At 42.5% G+C, this 15,531-nt stretch overlaps 1 protein-coding gene across 1 annotated transcript; it reads right to left on the bottom strand.

Moving 5' to 3' along the window:
• Window positions 1-797: 797 nt before the first annotated feature.
• Window positions 798-13,013, bottom strand: LOC141999707 (ficolin-1-like). The gene is made up of 10 exons (XM_074973398.1): window positions 12,564-13,013; window positions 10,932-11,045; window positions 10,462-10,515; window positions 9,972-10,007; window positions 8,984-9,028; window positions 8,087-8,122; window positions 7,144-7,271; window positions 5,757-5,886; window positions 5,017-5,151; window positions 798-1,155 (listed from the first exon to the last, which is right to left on the bottom strand). The coding sequence occupies exons 1-10, from the start codon at window positions 12,643-12,645 to the stop codon at window positions 908-910; spliced, it is 1,008 nt and encodes a 335-aa protein (XP_074829499.1). The 5' UTR covers window positions 12,646-13,013; the 3' UTR covers window positions 798-907.
• Between the last annotated feature and the right edge of the window lie 2,518 nt (window positions 13,014-15,531).

Below are 15,531 nucleotides of genomic sequence, written 5' to 3'. Positions count from 1 at the left end.
GGCAGAGGTAGCTCCCCTCTCTTTCACTCCCCAGGGTAGCCAGGCAAATAATGTCCCCTTCTGCCCAGGGCGCACTCTGCCCACAATGTTCACAATGCAGAGCCAGGCACATTTGGGCTTTAATGCTATTGAACTGTCTTGTGTGTACAAACAAATCTGAGACGTGGAACTCATTGAGCAGCCCTTGCTTTATTGACAGAGGGGAAGGTTCTCCAGAGGCAGACGCAGCATCTGAGGGTAATGAGTCCCGAACATCACAGGAAGAATTGCATGGCAGTGGTAGGAGCTGTGGTGGTGCTTCTGGTAATGGAATCAAGAGACAGCAGAGCCATGCAGGAGAGGAGACATAACCTAGACAGAGCTGGCTGACATTTCTCAAATTATGAGCTCCTCTGTGGACAAACAAACTTTTTAAAAAAAATATGACATTTTTCATGACATATCATTGATGTGGTTGTAATGTTTTGTTTGGCAGGGAAAAAAATCAATTTTTTAAAATGGTTTCAGCAATTCTTTTTGAAAATGTTCTCAGGGTAACGACCACATTTGTTTCTTTACAGAAAGCCAGGTGTTTCTTTTAAAGGAGAAAATAAAACACTGTCTGGTCCTACATATCAGGGAGAGGAATGAAAACAAAATCTGCAAAAATGGGTTTATTTAGAACCCTTTGCAATGAAAACAACTTAGACATTCCATTCCCGCCCCCCCAAACTATTTTAATCTTTTTTTACCAGCTCTAGTCCTAGTGCACTGCGCTGGGTAAGTGTCTATGATGATGTCTGCCCCCCTGTGGCTGGTGCATAAAGAAAAGATCTTTAGTGTCATCTTCAGATTAATGTTCATTATGACAGGTCTATAATGCTATGTAAGAGCTAAGTATAATTATTATAACTGTCTCCCTGATTGGCTACACGGGCCTAATTTTCATCTCAGACAGCCAGTAGGAGTACTGGTGCCCTTTGCCTGTAGACCAATTCACCCCAGCACCATAGTTTTCATGGGCTCCACTCAGGTATAATCCGTTCAGGTTGGACACATGACAATCCCTGTACCACCAGGACCCTTTAAAGGCTTCAGCACAGTTAAGTACAGACAAGTCGTTGTCATGGTCGTAGGTTGTAAACATCATACCATTGTGTTCAGTTAAGGAATCCCCTGTGGAAACAATTGGGTTTGTTTATTACATGTTTTTACAGAGACAAGGTGGATGAGATAATCTCTTATTGTTTATTTTTTACAGCTCAGTTCCCACAGCCCAGCCTGGTGGCTCTGCAGTGGAGTTACTAAATTTCTCCTTTCACCCCACAGCAGAACTCTCCCTTGGGTGCAGGAGAGAGACTGCAGTTCTACTTCCAGTGAGAAACATTTTTCACCAGGCCATATTTGGATCTCAGTTACACCACTATTGATCCAGAGTAACTCATTGCAGTCAATGTGCTCAGTCCTTCGGTGTCCTGAAATCAGTTTACACCATTGTGATGGTCTAATGTGAGCCCAATGTGCTCCTAACACTAATAGCTGAGCCGGGAGCCTGCTGAAGATTCAGGATCATAGAATCATAGACATGTTGGGCATGAAGGGACCTTGAGAAGTCATCAAGTCAAACCCCCTGGGCTGAGGCAGCACCAAGTAAATCTAGACCGTCCCTGAGAGGTGTTTGCCCAACCTGTTCTTTAAAACTTCCAGTGATGCAGATTTCACACCCTCTGTTAGAAACCTATTCCAGAGTTTAACTACCCTTATACTTAGAAATTTAATTCTAATTCTGATTTAGTTCTCTTAAGCAGATTAAGTCCATTACTTCTTGTCCTACCTTCAGTGGACATAGAGAACAATTGATCACAGTCCTCTTTATAACAGCTCTTAACGTATTTAAAGACTGTTACCAGATTCCCCCCCTCAGTCTTGTTTTCTCAGGACTACACATCACTAGTTTTTAAACTTTTCCTCATAGGTCAGGTTTTCTAAACCTATTATCATTCTTGTTGCTCTCCTCTGAACTCTCTTCAATTTGTCCACATCTTTCCTAAAGTGAGGTGCCCAGAATTGGACACTGTTCTCTGGCTGAGGCCTCACCAGTGCTGAGGAGAGCAGGACAATTACCTACTGTTTCTTACATGCCACACTCTTGTAAATACACCCCAGAATGGTATTAGCTTGTCGTTCAACTGCATCACATTGTTGACTCATATTCAATTTGCGATCCGCTCTAAATGCCAATTCTTTTTCAGCAATACTACCACCAAGCCAGTTATTCTCCATTCTGAAGTTGTGCATTTGATTTGTCCTTCCTAAGTGAATCACTTTGCACTTGTCTTTACTGAATTTCATCTTGTTGAATTCAGACCAATTCTTCAATTTGCCAAGGTCATTTTGCATTCTAATTCTGTCCTCCAAAGTGCTTGCAACCCCGCCCAGCTTGGTGCCATCTGCAGATTTTATAAGCATGTCCTCCACTCAATTATCCAACTCATTAAATGAAAATATTGACGACTACCGGACCCAGGACTGACCGCTGCAGAACCCCATTAAATACACACTCCCAGTTTGACAGCAAAACATTGATAAGTGCTCGAGTACAGTCTTTCAACCAGTTATGCACCCACGTTATGGTAATTTCATCCAGACTGCATTTCCCTAGTTTGCTTATTCCAAATGTCATGTGGGATTTTGTCAAAAGTGTTACTAAAATCAAAATATATCATCTCTACTGCTTTCTCCTTATCCACTAAGCCAATAACCCTGTCAAGAAGGGAATTAAATTGGTTTGTCAGGATGTGTTCATGAGAAATCCATGGTGGTTATTGCTAATTAATCCTAATGTCCTGCAGGTGCTTAGAAATTGATTGTTTAATAATTTGAGTGAGTGTCTTTCCAGGTATCAAAGTTAGGCTGACTGGCCTACAGTTCCCTGGGTCCTGTTTGTTCCCCCTTTTAAAGATAGGTATGATGTTTGCTGTTCTCCAGTCTTCTGGGACCTCTCCCATCCTCCAAGAGTTCTCCAGATAATTATTAATGATTCTGAGATTGTTTCGACTGGCTCTTTAATTCCCCTAATATAAGTTTCATCAGGCCCTGCTGACTTGAATACTTCAAACTTATCTAAATATTCTTTAACCTTTTCCCTCCTATATGGGCTTTCATTCCTTCCCCCTTGTTGTTAATAGTGTGTTGAGTATGTCATCACCACTAGCTTTTTTAGTGAAGGCTGAAGCACACTAGCCATGAAACACCTGAGCCTTCTTGATGTCACGAGTTATTAACTCTCCATTCCTGCTAAGTTGAGGAACTACACTTTCCTTCATCTTTCTCTTGCTGCTAATGTATTTAAAGAACCTCTTTTTCCTGAACTCCATTTTCCCCAGATTGTCTTCCCATAGGACCTAATCCATCAGTTCTCTGAATTTGTTAAAGTCTGCTGTTTTGAAGACCATTGTCCTTCTTCTACTGTTTTTAGTCCTTCCTTTCTTAGAATAAAGAAATCTGTGATTTCATGATCACTTTCACCCAAATTGTCTTCCGCCTTCAGATTCACTCCCAATTCCTCCTTGTTAGTCAGAATTAAGTTTAAAATGGCTGTTCCCCCTGGTTACTTCCTCAAGAAAATGGTGTCCCCAACACATTCCAAGGACTTATCAGAAATTTTGTGTTTTTCTGTATTACTTTTCTAACAAACGTCTGGGTAATTAAAGTCCCCCATTACTATAGTACACGTGTAGCAAGAGGTCACTTCTATTTTTTACCCTTTTTCTCTTTACCCAGAGACTATCAATTGGTCTGCCTGGAGCGGAGAACAAATTTATATATTCTTGCTGTATAATTCTACACCTCCTCCCTTTTTACCCTGCCTGTCTCTCCTAAACAAGCTATACCCCACTATACCAATATTCCAATAATGAGACTTATCCCACCCAGTTTCTGTGATGCCACTTAAGTAGCAATTCTCCTACTATACTAATCGTAGAATATCAGGGTTGGACGGGATCTCAGGAGGTCATCTAGTCCAACCCCCTGCTCAAAGCAGGACCAATCCCCAACTAAATCATCACAGCTAGCGCTTTGTGAAGCCAGGCCTTAAAAACCTCTAAGGAAGGAGATTCCACCACCTCCCTAGGTAACCCATTCCAGTGCTTCACCACCCTCCTAGTGAAAAAGTTTTTCCTAATATCCAATCTAAACTTCCCCCGCTGCAACTTGAGTCTGCCACTTGTAATCCTTCCAGTTCTTCCTGTTTATTCCCCATCTGCCTGGCATTTACATTTCAGTATCTGAGATGTTGAGCAGATTTCTTTACTGATTTCCCACTTCTTCCTCCTCTGACCCTACATGCCCCTCCCCCCCCAATCTAGCCTTCTGTTAAGGTGGCCCTTTTTTATGCTTAACTCTTGGTTTTTGTTACCTGCACTTTTAAATCTAGTTTAAAACCCTTCTTCCTAGTTGGCTTGTGGGTGTGCCTAAGTAAGCCTGCAGTGATGTGTAGCAGACTCTGCATGCCACAGAATATTCCTGTATCTGGTATCCAAGAGTCCGGATGCATCGATTGCTTGAAATGGGGCTTATCTACCCACCCAGTGACTTGTACCAATCCTGGTGTGCCTACTTAGTTTAATTCAGATATTTCTATGGGGCATTAAGGTCTAAAGTAGGAAAGCAACCAGCAGTAGGCAGGATATCCATATTATACTATATGTTTTGTAGTCACTAGACCTTGTATTCCTCCTATAATACTTGAGTTGCAGAATAACTGATGTTTCCTGACAGACATCACCTCCACAGATTACCTCGCCTTTTGCTTCTGCCACTGAATATTCTGAATGCCTCGGTGAAGTGAGCTGTAGCTCACAAAAGCTTATGCTCAAATAAATTGGTTAGTCTCTAAGGTGCCACAAGTCGTCCTTTTCTTTTCGCAGATACAGACTAACACGGCTGCTACTCTGAAACCTGAATATTCTGCATCACTTTTGCTTTACATTTTTCCATCTGCCACAAAGGGTAAAGGATAAGCTCAGAACCTACCTGCAGTGCCATTCACAAAGTCTCCAAGGATTAGCTTGTATTTCTCATTCTCCCCTGTGATTTTGAATGATGAGAAGAGAGCAAATTGATAGTTGGTGCCAAAATCTCTGAGATCGACGCGAAGCTCGTTGGGACCTTTAGAAAACAATTTGAAAGCAAAATGTTCAGCACCTTCCATTAGTGTTTATTACTGTTATTGATTGTTTCTATTGCACAAGCCCCTAAAGGCTCTACACACAAATCAGGCTCCATTACGTTGGGACCATTATTATCATCTAGTTTGAATTGCCTGCATCACACACATCACAGAATTCCACCCACTGATTCTTGCATCAAGCCAATATCTTCCTATCGACTTTATCAATTCAATTTCCATCCACCAACCTGACCTCCCTATTAAAAACCTGCTCCATGTTATGCTTTGCAAAGGTAGTTCAGAATCGATGACCTCATCCAGGCTGTAGCATCCCTTATTGCTGTACTGTGGGCGAACCACCCGAGGACAAAATGCTGCTCCAGGAATCATGACGGGATCCAGGCCATCTACAACAGCATTATTGGTTTCAATAGCTCTGTGTGGCAGGGCTGGGCCGTAAGGAACAGGAAGGGGTGTCTGCAGCGGAAGTGTTACCTCTACCGATAGTACAACTCTATACCCTGTGACCGTGGCTAAAGTGTGGGAACAAAACTTGGTGGAGAAGGTTGCTGTAAGGAAAAGACTGCATCAGTGATGTCTTTACCAAGGGATGTCAGCAGGTGGATATTGTCATTCCCCAGCCAAAATTCTGACATCCGGCTGCCAAAACCTCTCTTGTATGAATTCCAGTCACGGTAAAAATCCATGGAGCCATCCACCCGTCTCTGGAACACCTGCAGGGAAACAGGAGGCTCTTAGCTGGGAAATCCCACATTGTTTTCCATCCTACAGAACGAGGAGTAATGGTCTCAAGTTGCAGTGGGGGAGGTTGAGGTTGGATATTAGGAAAAACTTTTTCATTAGGAGGGTGTTGAAGCCCTGGAATGCGTTACCTAGGGAGGTGGTGGAATCGCCTTCCTTTGAAGGTTTTAAGGTCAGGCTTGACAAAGCCCTGGCTGGGATGATTTAGTTGGGAATTGGTCCTGCTTTGAGCAGGGAGTTGGACTAGATGACCTCCTGAGGTCCCTTTCAACCCTGATATTCTATGATTCTATGATTCTACTAGAGCAGAAAACCAGAAACTCTGAGACTGTAAATCATTGGATGAGATTTAACATGGTGAGATCTATTTCAGCCTCAGGTGACTATCGCAGAGGGAGGCTTGTCTCAGAGGATCATATTAAATCTTGGCAGCAACAGCACTAGATTAAAGGATCACATGGGCCGAAATCTACAGCACTGGACTGGCAATTAGGAGACCTGGGTTCTATACCCAGTTTTGCCACTTGAGTAAGTCACATCACCTCTGCTTTCTCTCTGGACTGCCTTGTCTATGGAGACTATGAGCTGCAAAGGACATGGGCTGTCTCTCAGTATGTGTGTTCAGCACCCAGTGCAATGGGCCCCTGATCTTCATCGGATTCTCTAGGCACGACTGGGATATAAATAAGCACAATAATAAATTGGAAGGTTTAAATGTGAGATACATTCAGGGTTCAAATCTCTCGTCTCCTCATCTCCCTAGAATGCTCTCTATACACTTGAGAGAGCAGCTGATGCATCATGCCTGTGACAGAACTGGAAGGAAGAAGGAAATCTGGTTCTGGAGTCTGGGCAGCTATTGAGGAGGCTCTGAGAGCCAGGCAGAGAATAGCCAGGAGAAGGGAAACCTGTGTCAGAGCAGTGAAAAATGTCTCCTCAGTTGGGGTCTTTTTGACTCTAAAGCTCTGGGTTCCCTCCATGGAACCCATTGTGTTCACAACCAAGATATCTGGAGAATTTGACAAGGACTAGGGAGGATTAGAAGGGCTCAGGAAGTGTCTGTGTTTTTATTTCAGCTAACCATGGGGAGCTAACAGCTTCAGAGTTTCTGTCCGCATGCTTTTCTTCTAGCTGCAACCCACTGGCTAAGGGCCACTTCCCATTCTTGGGACAGAAAATTGTTGTTCAAGAAAAAACGTCCAATGAGCTTCATTATGCTCTGTTCTTACAATCCATCCTCCACCATCTGTGTCCATGTCACACAGCACGGTCATGGCATTACAGTCACGGGGGTAGATGGTGTACCAGTCGCTCATGATGTTCCCTCTAGCTAAGAGCTCCTTGCAGTTCTTTGCTCCTGGTCGAAAGAGGAATTGAAACATGTAAATTGGTTGTATAACTCTCTTTGGAGCAGGGATTCATAGGCTGCTTTATGTTGCACTGAGGGCCAGATCAATTGCAGAATCGGGTAACTGGAAAAGAATCATTGAGTCATCTTCTCCTCTCCTCCACACTGTAGCATATGGGAATTGGGTAGTATCCCTTTAAATAGTTTGTGGTTCCTCTGTGTTCTATCTTTGGAAACCTAATAGAGCAGCAGTGTATGTACCTAGCGAGGCTTTTCATACTCTCTGTAGTAGCAAACCAAATGATTTAGACTCCAGGGTGCCAGTCTGGTTTGTATTAACTTTGTTTGAAAGAGAAAACACATGTCCAACCCCATGTGTTCTGTGTGAGACCAGCACAACCTGAACAGAGGATTGGCTCAAAGCATCTTGAAAACTCATGGAAACTGTAATGTGCACAAAGACTTCTACTGGAAGTGCCCATGCAGCCATTTTGAAATCCCTCTCTGAGTCAGAAGGGCTTCCCGTCTTTATGTGACTTGGTTGAACACTCACCCCCAAAGAATATCAGATACTCACAGAAATACTCACATCAAACAGTTTGCAAGTGACCCCACTGGCTGAAATGTATTTCCACAAAAGATTCACTGGCCACCTAAACACCTTCATTTTAAAAGATTAAAGTCTCTTTGCTGATAGTTTGAAAACAGCAAATAGGGTAAATCACAGATGTATTTTTTTGTAATTTGTCTACCTCTAATGGGTTTTCATGTTTGGGTCTCTGGATGGAATGAGATGACATTCAGTGGTCATAAGAAACTCTCACCTTTCTGACACTGCAAGTCTTCCAGCAGTTCCTCTCCTAGTCACGAAAAGAAATACAGTAGAAAGTGAAATGGAACCAGAAAATGTTCTACTGTCTTTTAAAGTATGTAATTGGTCAACAGTGACAGCTGGGATAGCAAAGTACTCGTTATCTTGAAAATGCACTAGACAGGTTTTTAATTGTGAAAATCCAAGTGCTAATGGATTCACACACATCTCTGATCTGAGCCTTCCAGCCTGAACCATCAAGACAGCTCTCATTATGTACCAACACTGTTTTGTAATCCTCTCATGAGGCTCGTACTTGCAGGGCTAAGAATTGGTCCTTAATAGACTAAATTAATTGCTGGTCAGTAACTAGAAGCAACGCCCACAAAGTCAAGGGAGTTATATATGCTTACGCTAGCTGAGAATTTGACTCAGTACTTTTTTTTTTTAAATTCCAAATGACAATGGGAGAATAACAGTTAAATAAAGTACTGGTACAAAAAGGGTCATTCCTTTAACTGGACATTTAAACAAGATCCATTTTTTTGTGATTCATACTCCGCACTCCCAGTATGTTGGAAATATAAAGAGAGGTAGGCAAAAGTAACCTTCTCTAGGATACACAGCCAGATCTACAGATTTCACTTACATTTCAGCTGTTGTCTCTCATACCAAAGGTCATCTGGCTAGTGTTGTTCCAGATGTTACAACACATGGATGGCCACCTGTTTTTGTAGGCACAGCTATTTCTCCCTTTATAGATCCCAAATCTTACAGGAAGATGGATATTGATATTTTGGACATGGTATCTATTCAAGAAACAAGCCTTTTAAGCCCCTTAATTTTTAGTGCTGCAGAAATAAAACTGAAATGTTGTGCTCAGTATAAAGGAGAGTGCAGAGGGTCTCACCAGGTATTCCAGGAGGTCCAGGGTCTCCCGTGTCTCCTTTATCTCCTAAAACATAAACTCAGAATAAGATCCTTCTTTTGCCTGGAGGTGACCTACATAATTCAAGATTTCACTGCAGCAATCACTTGGGTTTAATGGTGTAGGGGGCTAGTTCAAGGCCTATGCGCCACCTACATTCTGCACAATCTGTTAAAGCTGGTGTTTTGTGGGACTTAAGTGATGCATTTACAGTGTTGCCAACACTCAGGATTTTATCATGAGTCCCATGATAACTATTGTTTTCCTTAAAGCCTGGGGTCCAGTGGATATGACATGATTTCAGCCTTCAGTCTGAAAGAAAAAGTAAGTTTCTAGCCCTTGAGGCTTTGAACAAATCTTCAAAATGTGACCCCAATGCACCCTAAAGGCTCAAAAAGCAGAAGGCAATAAAAAGGACACCACAGCTATCATTTGTACATAATCTCATGATTCTAAAACAATCTCCTGATTTTTGATGAAACTGACCCAAGATTTTCAAACATTTGGGGTTCGCAGGACTGCATTTATCTTGTCTTGTCTTCTGCATTGGCTGAATTTCACCCTTACGCTATGTCTATACTGAAGTTGGGACCTATTTCCTGTGACTGCACTGGACCTTGTGACATATCAGACATTATAATTAGAGCTGGGTGAAATTTTTCCAGCTAATATTTTATTCACCAAAAAATGCAGTTCCATCTCTCTAACAGTTCATGAATTGGGGTCAAATTTGTTAAATACATTCAGCTAAGTAGAAGAAAACCTTCCCACATACTCCAAAAGTTTTGTTTCAACATTTTTTAAATGTTCCAACACTTCATTTTAGAACACCGTTTTGTTTTGTCATTTGGCTATTAAACAAGAACAAAAAAGGGACATTCTTGTTCAACCGGAACCAATTTCATTTCAGCTTTTGTTTGGCATAAAGTGCCCTGCTCTGCAGTGAGAAGAATCATCTGAGGTCTCTCACCTTTCACTCCAGGGGGGCCAACAAGACCTCTTTCTCCTGATTGAACAAAAAATAAGATAGTAAAGACAGATCAGAGATAGCGAGATCTTGAAACTGGATCAGAACTGAAGTTCTATTGAAATAATAAAAGCTTTATTGTCAAATATAGAGTGAAGGGAAGCTATGGAGGGGGGAGGGATAGCTCATTGGTTTGAGCATTGGCCTGCTAAACCCAGGGTTGTGAGTTCAATCCTTGAGGGGGCCATTTAGGGATCAGGGCAAAAATTGGGGATTGGTCCTGCTTTGAGCAGGGGGTTGGACTAGATGACCTCCTGAGGTCCCTTCCAACCCTGATATTCTATGGTGGTTTTTGGAGCCCAGATATTATAGGAATTGGTGTATTATAACTCGCTCTAATTTATAACTAGCTCTAATATTTGATTAAAAACTTATTTCCTGTTTTTAGGTCACCTAATAGAAAAACAAAGTTCTTTTCCCTTTGTTACTTTACCTTTTCGGCCAGCTTTTCCTGCCTTTCCAGGGAACCCCGGAGGTCCCAGTTCTCCTGCAAACACAGAAAACTGACTGAATATTTTCCAAGGTATTGTAAATACTGAATACATAATCCCCACCCACCACTCCAACCTGGAATTACAATAACCCACTGGTGTCGAAATTCAAATAATATATCTGCATCTGGCTCCCTGGAGTCCCTGATCTCTAAGGTCACACAGTGAGCAAGTGAGAGAGATGGGGAAAACACCAGAGGACTTGGTTGTCAATCTGATACCCCAAAGGGAATGGACAATATTTCAGAGCTTGAAGCTCCAATCCCTTACCAGTGGACATGGGAGATTTGCTATGTGATTTGGGCAGAGTTTCCTCATATCAGGATCAAGGGGAATCTCCAAAGTCAGAGCATACTACAAAAGTAGTTCCCATTTATGTCAGCCCCATCCATGGCTGATTCTCATTCAGTACCTGTATTTCCTGCAGTTCCTTGGTCTCCTCTGGGCCCAATAGCACCCGGAATTCCGGGACAGCCTTGCACAATGGTAAGTTTCTCGGTACCGTTGAGACCCACTACCCTCACCTCTGGGGAAAGAAATGAACCCATAATCAATTATTGTTAGCTTCTCAGGACCTGAAACATTCTGCAGAAATCCAGAGGGATAAAACCAGCAAATGAAAGCCTAGATAGTTCCTTGATCTTTTTCTCTATTAGTGATAAATCCAATATTTTCTTCAGTTTTATGCATTTCAGAGACAATGCCCTAATATTAAAAGTTGGGGGTTATTACTATTAGTCTTTGTTTTAAGTTATAGTGAAAACAAAAATTAAAAAGAAGTTATTAAATATTTGTATTTAAAAGAAATCACTTCAGACTTAATTTTGATGTACACATCCCTCTGCAGTGTTTGCAACCCGACTATTGCAGCATTGTGTCAGTTCATGAGAATTAGTTAACTACAGAGAAACAAAAGTGACACTGACTAGTCAGTTCTTATTATGCAAGCGGAATGAAATGCAGAGGAAAAACAAATCGCTGTCATTCAGTGAAAAACTGTCCAAAAGTAAATTAATTTAAAAAACAGTTGCTCTTACAAACACAGCTAATACATTTGAAAGAATTAAATATGTTTTTTAACCTAACAGTCCCCTCTCCATATTATACACATTGTGAGATTTAAAATTATTAATAGGCACATCAGTGAAGAAAAATAGAAACACACCTGTCAACGGTATTGAGCTCCATCGATGTGGACATTTTTGAGGTAAACAAAGTGGGGAAATGGTTTATATTTCCTGTGATATAGGAACACCACTTGCCCAATTTGGAACTTTTTGGGTAGAAGTTGTACATAGCAAATGATTTTCAAAATGATCATGAATGTAAGAAAATGAAATGCTGCTCTGAAATAATATTAAAATAAACCTTCAAATGCTGCTGGATTCTCAACCGAAAGTGCAGAAATGAAAGTGTTGACATGGGAAGAATTGTGTAGTGGATTTGCGGTGATAGATACACAACAGTTGCGATTTTATAAATTTCATCTTAATTAGGTAAACGTGAATTTTAAAAAGCAGAGGGATCTGAAATCATAGGCTCACTCTGAGCTTTGAAGATTGAGATTTTATTTTCCAGAATTTAGCTCATCTGCCTGTGTGGGTCGGTCAGTCACCAGATTAGAAAGGCTTTGGCCCCAATTTGCAAAGGAGATGGGAGCTTTAGACAGAGAGATTCCAGCAGCAACACAGGGAGGTTAGAAGATAGCAAATGAGCATGAGGGAGAAGAGGTCAAATCAAATTTTGAAGAATCTCAATGGAGACAAGAGACAACATTTTCACAACATGGTTTCTGAAAAATGTGTCCTATTTTCTGAACACCTCTCGTCTGTGTTGTGTACTTCTAGAATATTGATTTTGACAAAGGAATTTTGTACAAAGAAGCTGTTCTTTTTATCATTTTAAAAGCACCATGAGCAGACAAAGCACTTTATAGATGTGTAGGACAACAAACATTCCTGAACAGTTCCCAGTTCTCCAGGGTCCAGGCTGGCAAGAGCCACAGTATGAAATGCTGTTGGGAACAGGATTGTCTTTCACTCACCTGGGCAGGTGTCCTTAGCCTGACAAACCGTTGCTGCTAGACAGAGTAAAGAGAGGAGAGTTTTCAGAGCAGTTCTCCCCATGGCTGGTGCTGGTCTCTGCAACAGCTGCTCCACTTGTCTTCTCACCTTCTCCTCTCCTTTAATATTTCAGTCCCTTTAAGCCTTTTATATGCAATAACAATAGAGCCTAGAGCAAATAAAACTCTCTGCCTCCGGCATCTCAGCGCCTCCTTCCCACTCTCCACATTCCAGCAGTTTCCACTGGGATTTTTTTGCTGCAGCGGTCACAACTGGAGCTGATTAAATGGCTTGATAGGAGACGTTCAATACTGGACTAGCAGCCGTTGCTTCCCCCGCACAGCAAATGCAGTATCGTGCAATGATGATTATTGAACGGAGCCAGTCTGAATCTTTCCTCACAGAGTTGATTCCTGTCAATGTGTCTTCTGAAATAGTAAAATAGAGTGCCAAATAATGAGCCCAAACTGACTTTCTCCATCCCTTCGAAGCCCCCTGTTGGCTTCAGTGGGAACCTTTGGGAGAACAAGGAGAGCAGGATTGGGTGGATTTACTCGCCAACTGCTCTATTACTATGATGTGTGTGAGAATAGCCACAGGAGGCCTCGTGTCAGATTGGACCCCCCTGTGCTGAGTGCTGTGCAAACCCACAGTAGGAGCCAGTAATGGAGGGATCAGTTTCAAGACCAGAAGTGACCATTGTGATCATCTCGTCTGACCTCCTGTAGAACACAGGCCACAGAACTTCCCCAAAATAATTCCTAGGGCAGAGCTTTTAGAAAAACACCCAATCTTGATTTTAAAATGGTCAGTGATGGAGAATCTAGCACGACCCTTGGGAAATAGCTCCAGTGGTTAATCACACTCACCGTTAAATATTTACACTTTATTTCCAGTCTGAATGTGTCTAGCTTCAACTTCCAGCCATCTCTGCCCCAAAGACCTTATGATCTAAACAGCCAAGATGAATGAATGATGGGGGGAAATAATTATTATCCCGATTTTTGCAGTGTTGTGTGTGCCTGTGTCATAGAACTAATAAATAATAATGATGCATGCCCAGGCCATATCTGCTGATATACCACTGCTGCATTTTTCTACGTCCATGTGATTTTTCAGTGACTGCTGCACGGCAGACGCTCCAGATGGCAGATCACTGCCAAGGTTCATTTCTTTATGTGCACGTGTGTTTGCATGATTCCAGTCTGTACAGCAAGAAGGCAGCTGCTGTTCTGGCTGTGTGCAACGGATATTTCCTCTCTTTGCACTGGGGAAGCATGCTGACACTTCCCACTGTGGTATTGTGGTTTGTAATTGGAATCAGAGATCCAAAGCTGCAAAAGAGACGATTGGACGATATGAATAAAGCCCTAAGACTGTGTCAGGCAGCAGAAATCATTCAACAGCATAAAAATAATAGAAGGAAAACAGAACAGACTGCCACACTGGATAGAGTGACATGAGAGACAAAAAACTGGCAAGCAGTCAGTCAGTACAAAACAAACAACAGAGATGCATGAAAAATGCAAAGCACAAGAGATTGTAAAAACTTCAAAGATTGCTCAAGATGTGGACAAAAAATGACAACATTTTGGTAAGTGCTGCAATATTTGCAAGAAATACAATCATTGTGCCAACGTCTGCAACCAGGTTCAGCAACTGCGGAAGAGGAAGCAAAGCCTGTGTGCTTATGCAAGTGATCCAGGAAGGGAGCACAGACAACAGCTCAGGAGTCAGGAGTTCTATCTAGGAGCCGTATCTGAAGAGGAAGGAAGAAACGAATGGACAATTGCCTTAGACACTAATGGGACTCTTATAACCGACAAATTGTGCACTGATGTCAGGTAAATGTTGTTTCAGGTCTTAGTGTCAAAAGGTTGGAAAAAACTCAGGGAACATGGTGAGCAAACTGGTCAAACTGAAAGCTTATAATGGGGGAACTCCTTCCTACTAAAGGTACACGTGTACTAGCAGTGACAGTAAAAGATCAAACAGAATTGTTAGACTTTAAGATTGTGAAAGGGAATAAAGCAGGTACATTGGATTTAAAAACGTGCCCAGCCCTTGGGCTGATTCAAAGAGTGCACGTGGGTGAGGACGTAAGGGACACATTGTCCAGAACGTTTGATAAAACTGTAATAGGAACAGGGGTGGAGTCAGACATAGTGCATGTCAGATGGATCAAAAAAGAATTGTCCAGCCTCAGGCAGGAAGTGGAAAGAATTTTCTTGGGCTACAGGTAATGATGGGACTTTACAGAGGGTATTAAGGCTATTATTACGGGGTGGCCAGGACATTCCATACCATGTCCCTATTTACAGTTTACAGCAGAACGATCTGTTCTTCGAGTGATTGCTCATGTGTAGTCCACAATAGGTGCGTGTACTTGCCACATGCACGGGTGTCGGAAGTTTTTCCCCAAGCAGTACCTGTAGGGGAGCTCCCCTAGCGGCCTCCGGAGTGGCACCTCCATGGCGCGGTGTAAGGGGCGCTGTGCGCTCCCCCCACCCTCAGTTCCTTCTTGCCACCAGTGAAGGTGCTTTGGAACGGCTCTTCTCCAGCTTTGCTGCAGCTCTTCCTCAGAACTCTTGTTCCTTCAGTGTTGGTCCTGTAGTTAGTAGTTTGATTAGTTTTAGTTTAGTTTAGTTAGTGTGCCCGGGCTGGGGCATTCCCACGCCCCGGGTTTTAAGTCGTGCGGCACTCATAGGCGACCAATGCCAGTGAGTGATCCACATATGGACTGTTTACGCTGTTTGGGTGAAACCCATCTCAGCGATCGCTGTAAGATTTGCAAGTTCTTCAAGCCTCGGACCAAGAGAGAGAGAGACATTGGGCTCTGAGCCATCCTGATGGAGTCGGCATTGACCCCGACTCTGGGGCGCCACTCCGAGTCGGCACCTGGTACCAGTCGGCATTGCTCCCCATCCATGGGGCATGCCAAGAAGGCTA

Source organism: Natator depressus, chromosome 16, assembly GCF_965152275.1.
Source record: "Natator depressus isolate rNatDep1 chromosome 16, rNatDep2.hap1, whole genome shotgun sequence".
Lineage (NCBI taxonomy): Eukaryota > Metazoa > Chordata > Testudines > Cheloniidae > Natator > Natator depressus.
Note: the sequence above shows the minus strand (reverse complement) of the source record. Positions and strands in the feature narration are given on the sequence as shown.

What these genes read in the sequence shown, in the direction of transcription:
- LOC141999707 (XM_074973398.1), bottom strand. Translation starts at nt 12,645, where the DNA reads ATGGGGAGAACTGCTCTGAAAACTCTCCTCTCTTTACTCTGTCTAGCA. An exon ending in GGCTAAGGACACCTGCCCAG is followed by an intron (nt 11,046 to 12,563) that starts GTGAGTGAAAGA and finishes TTCTTTCCCCAG; the next exon opens with AGGTGAGGGTAGTGGGTCTC. An exon ending in AGACTTGCAGTGTCAGAAAG is followed by an intron (nt 7,272 to 8,086) that starts GTGAGAGTTTCT and finishes TCTTTCGACCAG; the next exon opens with GAGCAAAGAACTGCAAGGAG.